A 19,962-nucleotide genomic window follows, 5' to 3' on the forward strand; every position below is an offset into this window, starting at 1 on the left:
ACTAAAAAGGTCTGCAGTGCAACAGTTTATAGTGATGTCTAGCACTGGGACATCATGCTGCAGACATGTGGCATGATGTTCCACCCAGTCACATTATCCTGACACAAGGCCAACCAGTCCTAACACTAAACTCTTAAAAGCTGAGCGCCAAGCAAGGCGGATGGTCTAACCACTAGGCCACCGGAGCAGTGCACCCAAATATGGTGCTGTGCATATCTGCAAATAATGATGTATAAGTATATAAAGCTACAGACCTAGTTACTAAGCCAAAAGGAAAATTAAAACACTGAAACATGATCGTGAACCAAAAGAGGTTAACTCTACTGAGGCACATGACATACCTTGTACCAGTATTTAATTTCATATATTCATCTCAAATGGTTTTAAAGTTAAAGAGCAAAATTGCAAGTTAGATGGAAACTAAATTTAAAAAAAAACAACACAACAAATTGTTATGACCTTGACCTTGAAGATAGGACCACACACTGTCAATTGATGATTGTATAAGTTTCTTGCTTACTCTCAAACGACTTTCAAGTTGTAGAGGAGAATGAAAAGTGTGATGGAAAGCAAAAAATAATGCCATGACCTTGATGATAATACCCTACCCCTCCTTCCATGTGGTACATGATGCAGTATCTAGTGATGTATTAGTGATATCAGGTTTCATTCCAAAATCACCAATGGTTTTAAAGTTAGCAGTAACAAAAGTGTAATTGATGGAAGGATGGATGGACAATGAGGACGACTTTTCTTTGAAAGAATGGAGGAGAAAAAGATTATGCTATACAATTCCACTTCAGCTTTATTGCCTCAATTTTATACAAGCACTCTTTTTTGTTTTAAAGTATTTTATGTATGTGAAAGAAACACTGCATAACAACTTGCATAAGTTTTCTTTGTTTCAGTTCTTATGGTCCTATGAAATAAACATGCCTTCATTTTCTGTTATAAAATTGGCAATGTAATAAACAGTAATCAAATACTAAAAGTTCAATTAACATAAACACATGTGACATTTTCTTGGACTAGGTCATATATGTGTTAATGGTGACTGGAACCACCCTCATCATAGGCCACACCTTGGAACCAGTAACCACACTCGCATCTTCTCTTTTCGCCTCTGTGAATAATCATCCAGTTGATATACAAAGCATCTTCTTCACCTACAAACAAAAAATAGAATAAATAAAATACTGCAAAAGGTTATCTGCTCTTGCAATTTGTCTGGATTACTTGCATTCATAATTGTTTCAAAAAAAGGAAATAAACTGGGGTGTCACATACCAACATTGAAAGCAGATCTTGTCAAGGATACAAAAGCCTTAGCATACTGGTGACCACAGGTTATAAAGTAGGTGTCTGACAATTATAACATTTAAGGCACATAAAAAAATCATGCCAACATTCTCAAGCTGATACAATGTAGTGTGCACAAATTAAAGCAACAGAAACAGGCGGTGAACTTATGCAGTGAATTGCATGACCTCTTTATGTGTCAACAGAGTCTTGATGTTTTGACGCAGTTTATTTCATAATACTTGAGATATTTAAATTTTCACAACATTACATTTTAATCTGGTTAAATCAAATTTTCATACGTGATATAATATACATCATCATTTGCATCATAAATGAACTTCTCTTGCAAACTTAATATAACTTTTTGTAAACATGACGTGATTAATGTCAATTAGCGAACATGTGGGTTATCCAAATTTTGTCTTACCACATACTTTTCTTGCAGGGTATTTATTTCAGTGTGTTTTACAATTTGATTTTTACTGGTATTATCACACTTTAGTAATATTTTACAGATTCATTTCCAATTTCAAATAATACACTAAGTTTGAAATAGAAAACGAGTCTAATGTTGGTTATATAATGTTTCACAGTTCAGCTACATTTTTCATTTTTGAAGTTTAAAGACAATATAATAACAAGACAAAAGCAATGTAATAAAACAGAGCTTCACATAATATCTTACTAATTTATGAAGAGTGACAATGTTGTGGTGTTTATAAAATCTTAAACTGCCACAGATGGGTCTGATTCGCTGTTGTTTTCAGAGCAACTGTTGACAAGTTGACTTTTGGAAAAATTTCACATTTCCAGAATCAATAGTGATCAGTATCTGGTGTTATTAAGGTTTGTTGTAAAATTGGAAGGTGTATAGTTCATACCACCTGGCAATTTTTTACGGGTAGGTGACTATTATTGGATTCTTAATTAATGGTAATGGATATTTCTTACATTGAGCAAAGAAAGCATATGTCATCACTGTAGAATGTTTGAGTTGGCTCAAGGTAAGGAAGCTAAATATGAATTGATGCAGGTTGGTTGAAATGGCTCTGCTGTGGCTCAGTGGTAAAGGATGATTCACCATACCCTATGTAATTCATACTATATTTATAACAAAACAGACAACACAAATTTTGGTCTTTTGTTATTCTTTATGAAAATCTGTGGTTTATATATGTCAACTGGTAATATATTTTTATGCACAATAGAAAAACTGCTGGTAATACTCGAGTGTGTGTTATACTTGGATGCATTTTTATTCGCTAATTTACTGTATTTGCATCTTATTTTGAAATTATTTGGATGTCCATGTGACAATCTATTTAATATCAGCCAAGAGAATGCCACTGGCCAGGCTATATTTGCACAGGTACATATAGTTCACACTATCCTAGTATCCTCAATATGCACACGTAACAGCATTATTTCTATTTTTATTGAAAATCATAATTCAAAGTGGGAAACAAATTGTAGAAAACTTGAATTTATGTGTTCTTTTTTATGATGCAGTTCATTGTTTTTCTTCTTTCTCTCTGCAAAATTATTAGGGTGTATGAAAACTTTTCCATGCATTCTGGCACCAAAAAGGCAATAAACACAGTATTTCCAATTGTAGGGGTTGTCCCAGTAGGTGACAGAAACAAGAGCACATAACAGTGTATGCTGCAACCCTAACATTCTGTGCAATCCAACATGGATTCAATGTCATCAGTTTCCGCCCCCCCCCACACACACTGTAGTCCTATCAAGCCTATTAAGTTTTGCAAGATATGTGTATCCTGCCTTAGCTGACATTCCATATTGCAAATACCTCATCATAAGACACTTTCTTTTCGTGTATGATGAAAACATTTTTAATAATTATCCCTTATGATTCATTGGCGCAGCAATATCAAATTGAAGATAAAAAGTGCATCCTGTTTCTTTCATTTGTGCTACCTTTGGCACACTGAATTTTTTTTGGCAGGACATGGCATCTATTTTGTGCGAATGATGACCTCTTGTTCACAAAATGTGGTGGTATTTGAACCTCAACACTTGTACTTGCAGGGAGCCATTTAGAAGACATCGATGGTGGTACAGGATGACATCTCCCTTGAATGTGGAAACTCCACACACCAAAGGGTTGTACAGGAACAAGCAGACATTGGTCTGGTCTCCTTTCCTGGCAGTGTTCAATCTAATCAAGGTGTCTGGCTGTTCAAAAAGCCAAGCACAGTGGCTGGTGCACAAAGCCTGGCAGAACCAGTCAAGTGAAGATAATCTGTAGGAACAATCTCTGGAGAACAAGTCATTATCAAATCTGTTATTGTGAGGGTGCTGCTCTTGGCTACCAGTGGAAAGATGTGACTAGCTTTTATCATGCACTGTCACTTTACCGCCATTGGGTCTAAAACTAATGCCATCTGCTACTTTTTGGGAGACATCCATCAGTTTCAATGCCAGCGATCCAAGGCCTGAACTAGAGCTAGTGTTCCAGATCCCTTCATCACTTAAGTGTCATTTTCCCTAAAACATTAAGTGGCCTAGACTCCTGGAAATGGATGGGGTAATCCTGAAACAAGAGTTAAGTGAAAGCCTTCTTCCTTCCTCTGTAACTGCGGCAACGTTGAGCCAAGTCCCACACTGTGTCTTGCCACTGACGATAAATAGGACAACTACTGCTTTACAATGCACTTAGTGCATGATCAACAAGTGTGGTTATTGCCTTATGGGGTCTTCATATGCCCGTATCATCTTTTGTGACATAATTATAACCTGAAGAAAAGAAACAACAACAACAAAAATAAAATGAACTGCATCCTGGAAAAAGAGTCCAAATGCAACAGTAGTAGCTGGTAATGTATTACTGACATTAAAATGCCAGTATTGTGTTATTTACCACTAACTAGAAGAATCTGGTCAACGACTATAGATCTGATGGGTTCTATCACATATTCTATTGACAGATGTACATATTCACAGAGTTTCAATTCATGGTGATAATCTGAAGGAAACATATAAGGAATGCTGCACATAAGTATCTACACATCATTATAATTTGAATTTATAACTTCCTTTCTCTTATTTATCAAAGATATTAGCTGATAAAAATGACTAGAAGTAAGCCTATCCCCATCTTCGCTAGCCAAGGTTCTGATACGATAATCATATCTACACCATGGCGTATTGAGTCAATATTTCTTTGCTTTGGGTCTGTGAATTAAAATGGATGTGGCAGCAAGCCACCATATCAGATCAAAATTAACTTGTTCAAATCTGTTTCTACATGATCGAGTCAAGCAGAGCACACAACCTGATAAATAAGCAATTTCCCAGGGCCAGTCCATATCTGCCCGAATACGTTTCACTCAAATACACCTGTAATAGCTTCTCTCTGGTACAAAGACATACTTTGTATGTTAAACTTCCAAAGTATCCTTTTAAGATTAATTGTCCCCAACATTTTCGTCCATTGTAAAATAAATGCACCCGCTATTGGTTAGCTGCCATTACATACTAAGGGAGGTAATTATGAAATCCAATAGATGCAGATATGATTTTGGTATTCCACAAAAAGCTGACAATTTGAAAGTGGAGTTTGGGGCCAAAAATGCATTTTAAAATCATAATAAAATGTCCTTGTGCAACTTATGATCATAATATATGGCAAAATAATCATTTGAAAAACTAACAAACTTACCAAAAAGTTTCAACTTGACTTGAATAATTTCACTATTGTCACATGAATTTGTTCTCCAATACTATTGGAGCTTAAGTTATTTCATGTGCATGTCAGTGTTCACATCGTAATTAAGTCACAATAATTTCTCAATTTTTGCAGCAAATATATTACACTTCTCTCTTTTCACAACAAATCTGTAAAATAAACACCCAAGTACATCAACTATATACAAATAATCACATACATTCACTTGTCTTTTTCTCCAATGGACACAACCTATTGATATGCCAGTCAAGCTCTTTGTCATGGTTCCCACGCTTTTCTAAATATAAATTTCCACGTCTTTTCCAGGTTTTTTCCAGAATGAAATTAATTTTTTCAAGGTTAACATATCACCATTACTGAATGAAATTAAAGAATATTTTGGATTATAAAACATGTATTTTCCAAATCTAAAGACGTTTCTCTTTCAAGACTCTCCAAAACATATATGTCAGAAACGATGATCATGTACAAAACCACAAAATGAGTGACACGAAACAAATTTGACTATATTCCCATAAGTTGGTATTTAAAGCCATTTCAATGTACAGAATACAAATTCTAACTTTACTGTACTGACCTGCATTATGTTGCTACATGGAAACAACATAATGAGCATACATTATTTTGTTTCCTTTCAAACCTTTAATTCCAAAGAATTCTAGAACAGTATGTGTGCATGTTAAACAAAGTTAACATTTCCTATCACAGAATGAAAAAAACCCAATAAATGCAAAGTTTTAGAATCTTGTCTTGTTACAAAAAAAGTTTCACCCTGAAATTATGCGTGTCAATAAAATCTCGAACAAGATTTTTCAACCAACCTAAACTTCTTAAGACGATTTGGTTCAAAATTCCATCATTTAAAGACATTTACAAAAGTGCTGATTTAAATTTTGACAACACATCTTCAAAATTATATACTGTTGTATAAGCAAGGACCAAATTTTCTGTAAAATCAACTCATCTTCTTGTAGTTCAATAAACAAGTCCCCAAACCTGTATTGATAAATGGGCTATTATCATTTCTTAATATATAATAAAAGGGACGACAACTTCCCATTTTTCCTGCATTCCATTTAAGATCTGAAACCAATGCTTCAAGCTACATGTTGCTGTGTAATAGTTTCACAGCAAAGTTCAGCATAGAGATTCAAAATTTTTATAATCCGGGTTTCCGCCTAATATTTCGACATTTTTCACATTTGGTCATGTTGGATGGAGTGTGGATTCATAGTAATTACATATCAAATTTGGAATCTGCCGCCACCATAAGATAGCTTACCAGCGGGCCAAGCAAATTTTAACTAGGTTATATCGACTTATACCTGCATGAAATCGATAGGAAAATTATTTTTTTCTCAAACATGGCAAGTATTATAATTGTTATGTCTTTAATCCACTGACAGACTAGATCAAACTCAGCATTGATGAAACCTGACCCAGTACTCGCCATTTGCGTTAATAGTCACATTACTTCACAAATCTCAAACAACGATATCGGAAGTCAAATAGGCATGTGATATCAACAAACTCCTTTTTAATGTTGTTGTATACAATTTCAATTATATTAAATGAAAGTCTGATACCTTTTGTAAAAACCTGAAAGAACATATAATTCTCAACATATTTATGTTGAGAACAATTACAAGCAACTGGGCCAGTCTGATTCGTCAAGCAGAGTAGTCTAGTTACCTGCTTTGTATGCTCCATACGTGAGAGAGCACATGTCAACATAGTAATCACGCGATACAACAAAACTCCAAAGTTGGTCTCAGAATAAATATAGAGAAAATTTTGTGCTCTTTCGTCTTTGTGTTTTTGTTACAACCAGTATACGGCTTTCATTTAATATCTTTTTCTAAATGACGGTTGTGAGATTTTGTGTGCTCGTGTGACATGCTATTGAAATCGCTAGTACCAACTCAAGTTTCATCAACGCATTAGTTTCATCGTCTTTCAGCAGATTAACGACATAAAGATTTTAATACACTCTCAATTTCTGAGAAAATAAATAATTTTCATATCGATTTCATGCAGGTATAACTCGATTTAACGTTTAAGTTTGCTAACCCATCTGCTAAGGGGATATGCTTTAACGCCACCATTTTGGCCGCTTGTGATGCTAGACTGGTTTTCATACCTTCCATAACTATATTAAAAAAATATGGATATCGAGCTGTCTGTGAAACAAAAAGTCTACTAGATGAATCTAATCCACTGAGTGTTTGGATTGTCTCTACAAATGTATTTATGGCAAGCACCTAAATGATCCATACTGCAACCTCCTAATATTCTGGCAAGAAATCAATAAATTAAACTCACGATCAGTTCAGTTATGACTCAATTACATAACTGTTTCGTGCATCACGTTGTGGAGGATAATTCCTAGGGTTTTCCCGACTTTTGTCAATATTGCAAAATTCAAGGACTTTTCACGGTTGGGGAAAAAATTATAATTTCTCCAGACTTTTTCCTGATAGCGTGGGAACCATCTTTTTTGCGGCTTTGACAAAGATTTCTTTAGCCTTCCTTTTTTTGCTCAATGTGCAATCATTTCTTTTCCTTCTCAATGAGAACCTTTTTCCTTTCACGCTGGAGCTTGTATTGGCAACATGCAGTGCGCATATTCTGACAGAGAGCTACATCTGTTCTCTCATGCAAGAAATCTTTCTTCTTATAGTAATTAATTGCACTTTTTTCCAGATGCCTTCTGAGCTTCAAATTTTCCGTATGCACTTCTTTTATAGGTACTGTTCCAAACGCTTCCAACCATGATTACCGTAGAACAGAGGTCACAAAATGCCAGTCCTCTAGTGTTCAGTTTTCTTATAAACTGACCAACTAAATTTCCGTCGACTTTTCGCTCCAGCCATTCCCATTTCCAGACGTTTTTTTAAACCTTTCTCTAAACTTCTCGTGTCAAGGTCTCTCAACAACTCGGGACGTCATTTTTTGCAAGCATGCTTCTTTTTGTTGCCATCAGTTTCCATTACATGAAGATTCATTGGATGAATTTAAACTTTTGACCAATCAGAATACTCTTTACGAGAGTCATGGGCTAGATAATATAAGGAACAAATACGTTATAGGGGTCATTGTGGAATGGGACCGAACAGATGGGAGATGATAAAAAAATGGACTATATCAAGAAAAATTGGATTCAAGTCAGGAGAAAAGCGGAATTCAGCTTTAAAACGGAGAAACATCATGTCTGTAGATGTCGCTGGCACAAAGCACCAATATAACTGTTCGATCAACCAAGGTGTAGATAGGGTCATCACATCAGAACCTTGGCTAGCGAAGATGGCCTATCCCTAAGTGGCACCACTGAGAAAGAGAGAGAAGAGCAAGTGAGGGAGAGAGAGACTTACAAACACAACCAACCATCCTGGATGGTTCCATACAATGAACAGTTACAGGATTGGCTCTCTTGTTATCTGCTGGTATTTTAGTTACTTTCATTTCAAATGGATCCTGTAAAATGGAACAAAGAATAATTAGTGGTGCAAACATTGGTGAAGCTGAGCAGTTTATCAGTATAGTGATTTCTGCATTCAGGAAAGAATTTTTATTTTTGACTGCTCCAACACTTATCTTAAGAATGCAATCTATTCAAACATGTGGGCTATAGGCCAGTTCAAGTCTGACAAAACTATCAATGAAAACAGGAACTAGTAGTGTAAAGATATGTTGACATGTAATGGCACACTACAATTTTGCAATCCATATTAATACAAATTCTAGCATATGTGTACTTAATGCTATCTTTTACACTGGTATTATGAAGCAGCTTTGTAGTCAGTGGAACATGGAGTTTAAATGCCTGATGGCTAACTGCTGCTCAAACCCTGAACCATAGATTTTGTACTCCGTAAACATAAAAAGAATGCTGTTCAGACTCACTCTAACTTTAATGCATGGAACGTGATGAAATTAATAATTCTTTATCAATATGATACGGCTACATTCTAAATACATCATGAGCTATTCTGGAGTCCACTAGTAGTCTCAACACGTGTATTGATATCATCCATCTGTGAAAGTGATAGCAAAACCAACAACATGTGACTGTGTGTTGTTTGTTGTAATTATAAGAGCATCAAAAGAACTCGACGCAACAGCTGCCTGACAAGTTAAAAGACTTCTACTGGCTGCTGAGAGATGGGAAAATGTGCTGATATTTACAGTGACTGAATTCAGAGGCAGAAAGACCCAGAGATGTACATGTGGTCATTATAAGAGTATATCAAATGATCAACTTCAGCTTTCATTAATTGTGTTCATTTCCAAGTATTGCATGTAACGTCGAAATCAAAGATACATCGAAACTTAGACAAATGCTGTTTGCAAATTTGGATAAGTATTTTGGGGTTAAAAGGCAAATTGTTGATGACAGTAATGAGATTCAGAAGAGTGCTATAAGTTGCTAGAACTGACAGTAATGATGGAACAATAGGCAAGTGTAAGAAAGTGTACAATGCCAAGCTTAAGTGTTTGGACTTTGCTTTCCTTGGACTGACATAATTCAGTCTCAGCATGGTGGACAAACAAGTGCTGTATGTCAGTTGTGTAAAGAATTTAGAAAATTAAACAACTGGTTCTTCTTATCCGAACATTTATCCACTTCAGGTATGCTCAACATGCTTCTGGGAAAGGACTGCACCTTTTGCTGGTGGGCCTCCTATATTTCACAAAATAGGAGTCCTGGACTCGAAAGTTTTAAAGTCCTAGCGAGATCTCTGGTATAATATTTTCTCTGCTTGACTGTTTAAGTTTAATCTCCTTTGCCAAATTCCTAACTACTACACATTCCAAAGGTTCTGTTATAACATAAGTTAATTCCTTTGTTACAATGATTAATTGATTTTATTGTCTGATTTGTGTGGTATATCAGAGAAACTTAGCTCAATTATATTTGTATCACCTTAATAGCGCAAAGCCAGGTAAACAACAGTATTCAGAATGACAGTTGCAAGTTCAATGCAAATGAAATACGAGAAGAAATGTGAATTTTTTTGTTTAAAAAGTGGAAACTGTTGAAAACTTTTGTTTTAAGGCTGGGTTTATTGAGCAAACAGATGTCTTTACCAGTGACAGCAATGATAATGATCCAATTGCTAGTGTATGACACAGTATGCATACTTCGATCTGGTAACAAGCATGTTGATTAATCTCATTGTGCTAATTCTAATAGTGACAGTCACATCTATGACACAAACAACTGTGAACAGAAGGTACTGTTTGTGAAATTAGTCATTTACAGGAAGCAACCAATGATTTTGCTACTGGAAATGACAAAAGTCTGTACAAAATGATGTACACTGAGACCGCTAGGTTCTGGATAGCATAGAGTACATTAAACTGTGCCCACAAGCTCTGAGTGATACACCTGTTATTCTTTATTTCCATGTCATTGAAAAACATAGCAACAAAAGAACTCAAATTAACAAAAACCAAATGACTAATGACAACTTTCCATCCATATAACAAATGGACTAGTTATCCAGTCAACAAGTTCTTGAAGAGTGGCATTTCATATCAAGAGATATGTATGATTCACAAGCAAAATCAAAATTCAGTTAAATAGTTTATTGCTTATTTAATATTATTCTACTACCTTTGACAATATGCAATGTTCAAATCACATGAACATGCCTTTATTGGTGGATTCTCTCTGAATCTCAGTACTGTAATTGACTAAAACTTCAAGTCTAAAATTGCTCGATATCAGACAAAAATTTAAAAGACCCAAATAAAATAGAACACATTGGCCATTCAAAGATCATTCAGTGCATCATAAGAGATTGTCAGAGTTTCCTCTGAACTTTCCCGCTCTAATTTTTGACATTTTTTGGACATTAATGCGACCAATGCAGACTACTGGGCAGATTGCTCAACCTCAGACGAACTTTGCCTTGGCCCTCAAAGTGTATGTGGCAAGTGCCCTCTTTCTCAGAAGAAAGCTGTTCGTGTACAATGCTCTCAGGACAGAAATGAACTCTTTCTGGTCCATCTAACATGGCAAATAACTGGTTGTACATTCAGCTTTGTAAATGCGCAGGCAATTAGGGTATTTGTTTTTTTACTAACAATAACCCATCTGGTACAAGTAATATGCATGTTTCATGTGCTAATAATGGGTCAGTTATATAACTGGACATGCCTTTGAATAGGGCATTTGAACAACTGGCTGACTGGTTATGCTGTATATGCTTAAGAGAGTATAAACAATTGCTTTTTATCATACTCCACCAGTGGCCAAGTCTTTTCTGGTGATCCTGGAAAGTCTGAACATGTTTAATGTATCATGATTTTCATCCATTTTCATTCCGTGGACATTTGAATGCCTTCAGTACAACACATCTTGGAGCAGAAAAATTCGCACTGGTTGATTGTTGCCTTCCATAGTTTATTAATACTGAAATTAATTTGCAGAATCTAGAATATACAGTAAGCCAGTACTACTGATGCTGAGTTTGAACCATGGTTCAGAACATACAAATGTTTGAGTCATGAAGATCAAGCTTAAATTGGTGATCAGAGTATTGCATGCTAAATTTGCAAATATTTGGTAATGTTTTAAACTATTAGCCTCCCACTACTGGTACACATTTATGACTCTTTTCAGATGTTTTATGGATTAAATGCGAATTTTGTCTTCAAAATTAAGATGAACAATTAAGAAAAAAAAAGTTTAATGTGCCAGTGCTGCTAAAAAGAATCTGTCCCAGAACTCAGACTGCCAGAAATTTTAGTCCCTGGTATGTCAAATATCATCAAAATAAATAAATAAGGATGTGTTTCTCTTTTATAATGTTATAAAAATCCCAAGCGCTGTGAAATGCTGTAAACAAATTTTATCGTATTCATTAAGCAAACAGTAAATTTTACTCTTCTAAAATTACAGGCACAAAGTTCTTATAAAGCTTTGTAAATATTCCCAATGCTAATCCTGAAAAACATAAACTGATACTTACAATTAGGTACTTTCTTCCAAATTTTAATGGGATAAGATGTTGGATAAATTTATAATTAAAACTATCAGTATCAAACCGCTTGGACTACAAAAAGCAAGCAAATTCTTAACTCCCTTCTCATTTGGAATTTTTCAGTGCACTGGAGAGAAATTACAAGGCCTAGGGTGACTACTTGACCTGAATTTCTCCAAAGCGTTAAGTCATGAATCCATTTATTTGGAAACTAAACCCTTTGTTTTGTATTTGTTCACCAAGACGTGACGATATGTCACTTTAAAGTCAGTATGCATAATGGGTAGGGGTGAAACAAAACACATAAGCCACATACAGATACGATTCACAATATGCAGCCTGCGATATGATATATATTGATACACATTTGAACTTGATGGTCTTTCCATCTTTGTTGTTGTTGTTGTTGTTGTTGTGGGGTTTAACACCATTTTTCAGCACACGATAGGCCATATATGGCGGCCAGTATTAATGGTGGAGGAAGAACCCGGGAAAACCCCGGAAAGAACCACCGACCCACGAGAAGCTACTGGCATGCTTTCTCACATATCTACATTGGCTGAATCTGTTCCATCTTTGAAGGTATGTGGTGCCCTTTCTTGTATGTTGACATTTTAATCCTAGTTCCAGTATGCAGACTACAGATAGGCATATAGTTACCATATATTTATATGCAAGTCTCATTTATGAGAAGATAACAATACTTTCAAACAGACTACCTGTTGGATGCAGTGAGTTTTATCCAACGTTTTAGGTCATTTAATGGTGGCTCCATTTAACTCCCTTTCTTTTGTACAACATGAAAGATTTGAAAACATATTATTACCAATCTCATGTCTAAGTTACACCTGGAAGACATGATGTTATATTCAAAACAGAAGAAAGAATGCAACTTCCTCGTGCAAAGAAAATCTCGTCTAGAACAAATCTGGGCCCGAGAATAAGGTTGAATACCAACAAAATCTATCCCATTTTATTTCCTGCAGATGCAAAAGACTGCTGCAGCCACAGATACTTATATTTGTTAGTGAAGAAGGAATACTACTGACAACACCCAGTCCTATTCTACAATTTTCTTTCAACTTTGACATGGTGATAAACTTGAGCAGTTTGAAATCTGCCCCATTGCTCATTCTATGCTAATTTCATTTATTCATCAGCACCTTCATTGACTGGTTAAGTACCTCTGCATAAAAAAGAGAAATTCCAAATATGTTTCCCATGTACAATTTAAGGAAAGACGATGACAGGATTCTTCTTAATGGAGACATCATTCTTTATCAAAGAAAAAAGGAAAGAAGGAAGAAATGATCAAAGGTTAATATTTATCTAAATTTCAATATCTGACTCTTTTTCTTCTTGCACCACTTTCTTATAGCTCTAGTGAAATCAACATCTGTGACAGATGTCACCTCTAGCTGAATAAGCATTAATCTGTTAATTAATTCAGAGCATACCCTGCTCCTTTTCTTTGTATCAATATTGTTATGTGCTTCTTTCTGAAGAGGCATATACATAGCTAGCTCTGTCAGCTTGAATATGTTGGGAAACTGATCTTTGTGACTGTTATGTACAATTTTCCAGGAATCACAGGTATTATCTTTTGGATACATCTGTTCCAAAATAGGAGTTTTCACCAAAGTAAACTTTCTTTGTTAAATCAGATGTGGAACAGCTGCTACCTGAAAAACAGATATTGTGACAAGAAGTTACATAAAAATTTTATAATTCGCAGAGCACATTTTGATGTGGACTTGGAACAAATTTTCCGGAGTTCTCGCGTTTCTCTGTTCTCCAAGCATGTGAATTTTGCATGATTCAGGCAATGGCACACTATCACAACATCTCCGCTTAAGTATCTGACATATCTAATGACTTTCCAGCAAAGTATCTGTTACTATGAGAATACTTCCCATTTGTCACACAGAGAATATGTGTGTGTGTGTGTATTTTTAACGAAGCTTTAACAATTTTTCAGCCGTATCACTACTATGTCTGCAGTGTGTCAAACCCACGACCTCCCGCAAATGAGGCAGACACTCTAACCACTAGGCCATAAGACTGGTTCATGCAGAGAATAAGCAATACTGATTTTTGATTGGTGGTTATTGTTTATTAAACAATAACCACAAATCAAAAATCAACGTTACCTGGAGCGAAGCAAGCATTAACCACAAAAGAGTATTCAATGTAATTTATTTCAACGTGCAACACACCGGTGGTGTACATGTCAAACTGGCCAAAGGAGTCAAGATACAATTCAAAGTAGAAACTTCGTGTGAAAGTGGTTATTAAATGATGAGTAAAATATTTCATTAAACACGTTGAACTAGACTGGAATGTATAGTATATGCTGAATATACTTCTGGGTTAAGATAATTAGCATGGAATGGGGTGGGGGCAGATTACGAACCAGGTCACTTTGTGATAACTTGTAGGCTGCGAGTAGGTATTCTCAAATAATCTTGTTCGTTTTTACTAATAAACATGAGTACCTTTGACTGCAAATGCTGTTTCAGATGCATTATAATTTTACAGAACAACAAGGCAACTAATAACAACTATTCATGACGGATATAGACTAAAATAGCATGCATATGGTAAGCATCGTGTTGTATCGATTCTCCATCTCTTGTAGCGATATGTGTATCATTTTAGCAAAAGTATTGATATATTGATGAATCGTTTCACCCCTAATAATAGGTCATCACTTTTCATCCCTTTATTGGTTACGGGAAAGAGTCTATTTAATGTGGGACCTCTCAATTAAAAAGAAGGGCATATCTGACACAAACTTCCACATTACTGCAAGCACTGTGTATGCCTAAGTAAATCTAATATATTGTGAATATGACTGATGCACATATATCAAAATTCTTCTATAATATCTTGGCTTTAAACTAAGATCGTTCACCTCATTTCCAGATAGTTTCAGTAGTAACTCCTGTCTCTCCAGTCCAACTGCATGACCTAGACCATCTGGCATGCTGGCCATTTCAACACCTGCATGAATCAAAAGTGACATGATGAAGATACAATAAAAATGTACATCCATAAAAGCTAGAAAGTTGCTCTGCCAACTGGTACCTGCGTCAGACTACACAAATTGTAAAAGTTTCATTGAACTGTTTGTTGAATGTATTGAAATACAAGATTTTATATGGTTTTCTCTCTGTATTTCACAAAGTTCTTGGCAGAGTAGTATGAATTTTTCATCTTTACCAGAAACATCTTGTATTTACCATGAGCAGCATATCTTCTCAAAAGGTCTTATATGAATAGCAATACAGCATTTTTATTTAAAAAAATCATATGCTCACGGTAATGGACAAGAGAGTTTAATTTAAAAAAAAAAAAGAAATGTGCCCATTGACTCCCAGTTTCAGAATTCTGTACAGAATTAAAATCCCACTAATACTACATATTTAATGTACACACAAGTCTCCGATAAATATGATAACAGCAAGAACTCACTTGCCTAAGTTGTAAGGTAAGCAATGCTAAGTTGAGAATTGAATATTGTTTGTCAACCAGGCTTATTCCAAAGCCCAGGACAACTAAGCACAAAATAATTAGTAACACTACTGAAGAAAAAGGATATATAGAAAAAGAGAAAAAGGATATATCAGAAGAAAAAAGACCAATATTAATTCTGATAACAGTGCTCAGAGACTATTTTTTCAGACACTGGCAGTGGGCAAGTGCTTCAAATCACAAGCCCCAAATCAAATTCAATTAGCACCAACCCCAATTCTACATCCCCAAGAGGGTCTGGTTTATTTGCTATTATGATAAAATGTTGAAATTGCTGTACTTTAATGGTTGGTCCCTCATACATGTGATATTGGTCAAGGATTTGTTGTTGTTTTTAGGGTTTAACGCCATTTTTCAGCACATGATAGGCTATACATGTCGGCAAGTATTAATGGTGGAGGAAGAACCCGGGAAAACACCGGAAAGAACCACCAACCCATGAGAAGCTACTGGCAAGCTTTCTTACATACCCACATTAGCCGAATCCGAGACTCGAACCTACACAGACAGAGGTGAGATGGCAGTGATCCGTAACGGAGAGCGCTTTAGACCACTTGGGGCCCCTATTGGTCAAGGAACCCATGTTCACATTCTGCTGAAAATGGGCATACAACAAACAAGGTTTCCAATGATTTATAATTTCTGCATTCTCAGATGGCAAATTCGGAATAACTGGGGTTTGTACCTTTGCTTGTGCAATTTCTGACTGTAGGCCTTATGGTTGATATACAATATTTCATTACAATCGATAAGCAGGAAAGAGTATTCTGGAGCCTTGAGCAATTCTGTCGTCTTAACACTGCAAACATCTCTGCTTTCAAAGTTGAGAAAAGAAACGATTCAAAAAGGCTTTGATCTTTTTTCTTAAAATATCAGTCAATAAACACAATGACTTCAAGTTCGTAATTAGTTTGTGTGATAGTATTGTGGATGTGTCATGATTACAGAAAACAATGTCCTTCTATGGTAGACCAAAATATGAGGTGAAGGTAGTTCCTAGATGAACTAATATGGCAAACAATCCCCCAAAATATCATACAAAGAATATAATATTATTTTTCCCTTGTTTCTCTGATGAAATTTCACAACAGTGGTATTAAATAAAGAGACTATTCAATCTGGTTCATGCCTGTACCTAAAAAGAAACTTCAAAAGTTTTAAAACAACGCTGCTTTGATTGTCCTGATAGTAATAAGAACAGGGAATGCCTTACCCTGCTGTAACTTTCACTGGTTACCTGTTCGATCCAGAATTTAAAAAAACTTTGTTCACTATGCTACAATTTGTTGTCTCTGTATATGCAACGTCATCTAGCTTTCTGACAATATGTTGAAAAAGTGTGAATAGCTACTAATTTTATATATTTATAAATGTTTTACTACCACGTCCATGAAGTAGGATACTAATATTAGTACTACTGGCTCTCGTGAGCGGGAGTTGAACTGTTCCGAAAACAGGTTAGTCCTACAATGTAAGACATATCACATGATTTTGTTTTAGTGCTATGTCTTACTACCCAAATAATGGCCTCGTATAGCATGTTCCAATGTCGGTTGACATCGGAATGAGCACTCAAAGTTTCTGGAATATCTCACACTTGGCAGCATATATCGACACTCTTACACTAATTTATGAGAATTAATATACTTACTGTGCTGACTTTATCCTGGCAGAATGAAAATATGACACTAGCAAAGTGATGCATTTTCATGTTCTACTGACATACATTTGAATTTGTTGCAATGTGATGGTAGTCGAGAAATGCCGAGTATGTTTAAATAGGTTCATGTGGGGAATATGTTTCCTGAATGAAACGAAACGTTGCTTACAGTTCTAATAGGTATAATATATTTTTATTCATTTTGTTAAAGAATAATAATTCAACTTAATCCGATTTCAGTATTCCTGGCTTTCATCTCTTTCCAGCCAACTGAAATGTAGGCCAACAAAACTTGAAAACAAGTCTATTTCTTTTGTGAGAATTTGAATTTATTACAGAAAAGACATCAGGGTAAGTAAAGTCTGACAAAAAAGTTAAAACTACTTTGTAGAAAAGCGTCGTTATTGGTTGCCAGTTGTGTGTGATGTTCCTGAAAATAATGGCTTGATGGATAGAAAAATATCTCAGGAGTAAAACAAGCCATATAGTATGGATGTGTGCGTTTAAAGACGGAAATAGTAGAAGGAAATCGAGGGTCATGGGTGGAACTAAGTATTTGGATGTTCGGTACCTTCTCTCTTATATATTACGATAGAGAGGGTCCTATGTCAGAACGGGTCATGGGGGTAATCTAAGGTATTTTTGTCACTCTGTGTGATTTTTTTCCTTTAAATTATTGTTTTCTTTCTCAACATCAAGCGCGCGAGTTGAGAACCCGTGTTAAAAACAGGTGTATTCGAAAACCTGTACAGTATATATGAAACCCAGTTATGTTAAATTTATACTTACGTCGAACATATTAAGTTTAGCATTAAATAAGGATTTGCAACGATTGGAAAATATGAATGATCATCTTACACTGCAATACAGGGTTTTAAAAGCAGTTAAAAAGACGTTATTTTGTTAATTAACTTGACGGGCTTCATGCAACCATTATTATTATGGTGTTACAAGGTCATCAATCGGTCAAGCAATATATTCTTAACTTACAGGTTATCGCAAGCAATACTAACTAAATACCTATTTTTCCTTCATGCTGATTGACGGGAGGTCCGTGGGCTGCAGATGAAGCTCTAACATGAGACAAAAGCATAGGGCGTCTGATTAATCTTGCGCTCAACTGACACAATCTAGAAGCCATTTTATCAGAGGCAGCGGCGCTCTCGTGGATTCTGGACTGCTATTCGATCTCTGCTTGATTAATGCTTTCTACCACTATAGACAACGACGGAGTAACCCGTCTACAGTGTTGTCATGTGTGATCGGACACAATGACAGCCTGCACGTTTACCTTGCTAGCGTTGTGCTTCCTGCTTCCAGGGATCAGATTGTAATCAGACTGAACTTGTTTCTTAATATAATAATTTCATAGCTGAAGTATTTAGTTCATATTTGTTTTCTTCTTTGTAATTTTGTATTGATTAAATACAGATCAATTGTGATTTAAATTGTTTATATATATATGTGTGTGTATATATATATATATATATATATATATATATATATATATATATATATGTATGTGCTGTTGTTGTTATAGGATTTAACGCCATTTTTCAACACAACATAGGCTATACATGGCGGCCAGTATTAATGGTGGAGGAAGAACCCGGGAAAACCCCGGAAACAACCACCGACCCACGAGAAGCTACCGGCAAGCTTTCTCACATATCCAAACTGGCCGAGCCCAAGACTCGAACCCACGCAGGTAGAGGTGAGATGGCAGTGATCGGATGTATGTAATGATGTATGTATGTATGTATGTGTGTGTGTGTGTGTGTGTGTGTGTGTGTGTGTGTGAGCAGCAGGGAGGGCGAACAGACCACTTTGTAGGAACGTCCAAATGTCGAAAATAAGCCTTCCTACGAATGATCGAAATATAAAAAAGCGTCGACAGATTTAAAAAAAGGCGTCGACACTTTACTTAGAAAATCTCTATGGAATTTCCAATTAATATTACTCCATTGTAGTTGGTGATTTTTTCTAGTTTATTATGCAACGTGCTTTACGCAATTACGTCTTCGCGAGGTCCCCACCCTCCCTGCTGCTATTAATTTATCCAAATAATTTATCAAGTCCAATACGATATTTTGTTCTAGGATCGTGCAAATTTATTGTTATAAATCCATGCGGAGTAGCTTGCGCTCGTGAAAAGAAGTTTTTAAATTTAATTATATCCATGTCACCGCTACACCAAGTTTGATGAATATTTCGCAACGTGTGTGTATCAACTCCATTAAACACATCTAAAATATTACAGTTATCTCTGATCACTTTTGGTATTTGTGTGTATCGTTGAGTAACATAAATAACATCGGTGTTTTTATGTCTACCTCGAGAAAAAATCCTGGCTGGATTTGATTGTTTGTCCAGCATCACATCATCATATACAACTAAATTATTAATAAATCCGTCTATGGAATCTGCTGATGGTGCTTCATCAATATCGGTTATAAACTCGATAGCATCGTTATCTTTATCTATTCGCGCGTTTTCATTAAAATCCTTAAGTACATCATAACATCGTTGATCATCAACTGACGGGGCTACCAAATACAATTTATCCCACTTTAACCATCTCATTATAAGATTAAGTAACAACTGCGTCTTCCCACTTCCAGATGGTCCTACTATTATCATTCTGATGGAATTTGGTAACGCAGGATGGTGCTTGACAGGTTCTCGTTTTTTTTTTGTCGCTGAGAAATCAATTATATCCATGCTGTATAAAATATCCATGGATTTATATTGTGTGAAGTGCAGGACGC

The 19,962-nt window shown here is 35.7% G+C and overlaps 1 protein-coding gene across 1 annotated transcript; it reads right to left on the minus strand.

The window, feature by feature from the left end:
- Positions 1–787: 787 nt before the first annotated feature.
- LOC149806945 (cytochrome c oxidase subunit 5B, mitochondrial-like) lies at positions 788–18,379 on the minus strand. The gene is made up of 4 exons (XM_089960014.1): positions 18,215–18,379; positions 14,915–15,003; positions 8,383–8,485; positions 788–1,166 (listed from the first exon to the last, which is right to left on the minus strand). Exons 1-4 carry the CDS (start codon positions 18,333–18,335, stop codon positions 1,045–1,047), a joined length of 435 nt encoding a protein of 144 aa, XP_089816140.1. The 5' UTR covers positions 18,336–18,379; the 3' UTR covers positions 788–1,044.
- Positions 18,380–19,962: the final 1,583 nt, after the last annotated feature.

The sequence above is a fragment of the Sinohyriopsis cumingii genome, chromosome 1 (assembly GCF_028554795.1).
Source record: "Sinohyriopsis cumingii isolate HCF-2022 chromosome 1, ASM2855479v2, whole genome shotgun sequence".
Taxonomy (NCBI): domain Eukaryota; kingdom Metazoa; phylum Mollusca; class Bivalvia; order Unionida; family Unionidae; genus Sinohyriopsis; species Sinohyriopsis cumingii.

Bases quoted from the DNA above. Each gene is read 5' to 3' on its own strand.
- LOC149806945 (XM_089960014.1), bottom strand. From the start codon at position 18,335: ATGGCTTCTAGATTGTGTCAGTTGAGCGCAAGATTAATCAGACGCCCT. The intron at 15,004-18,214 runs GTATTTAGTTAG...TGATTCATGCAG, and splicing joins TCAGCATGAAGGAAAAATAG to GTGTTGAAATGGCCAGCATG. The intron at 1,167-8,382 runs GTAAGTCTCTCT...TTTTGTTTGTAG, and splicing joins CAGGATGGTTGGTTGTGTTT to GTGAAGAAGATGCTTTGTAT.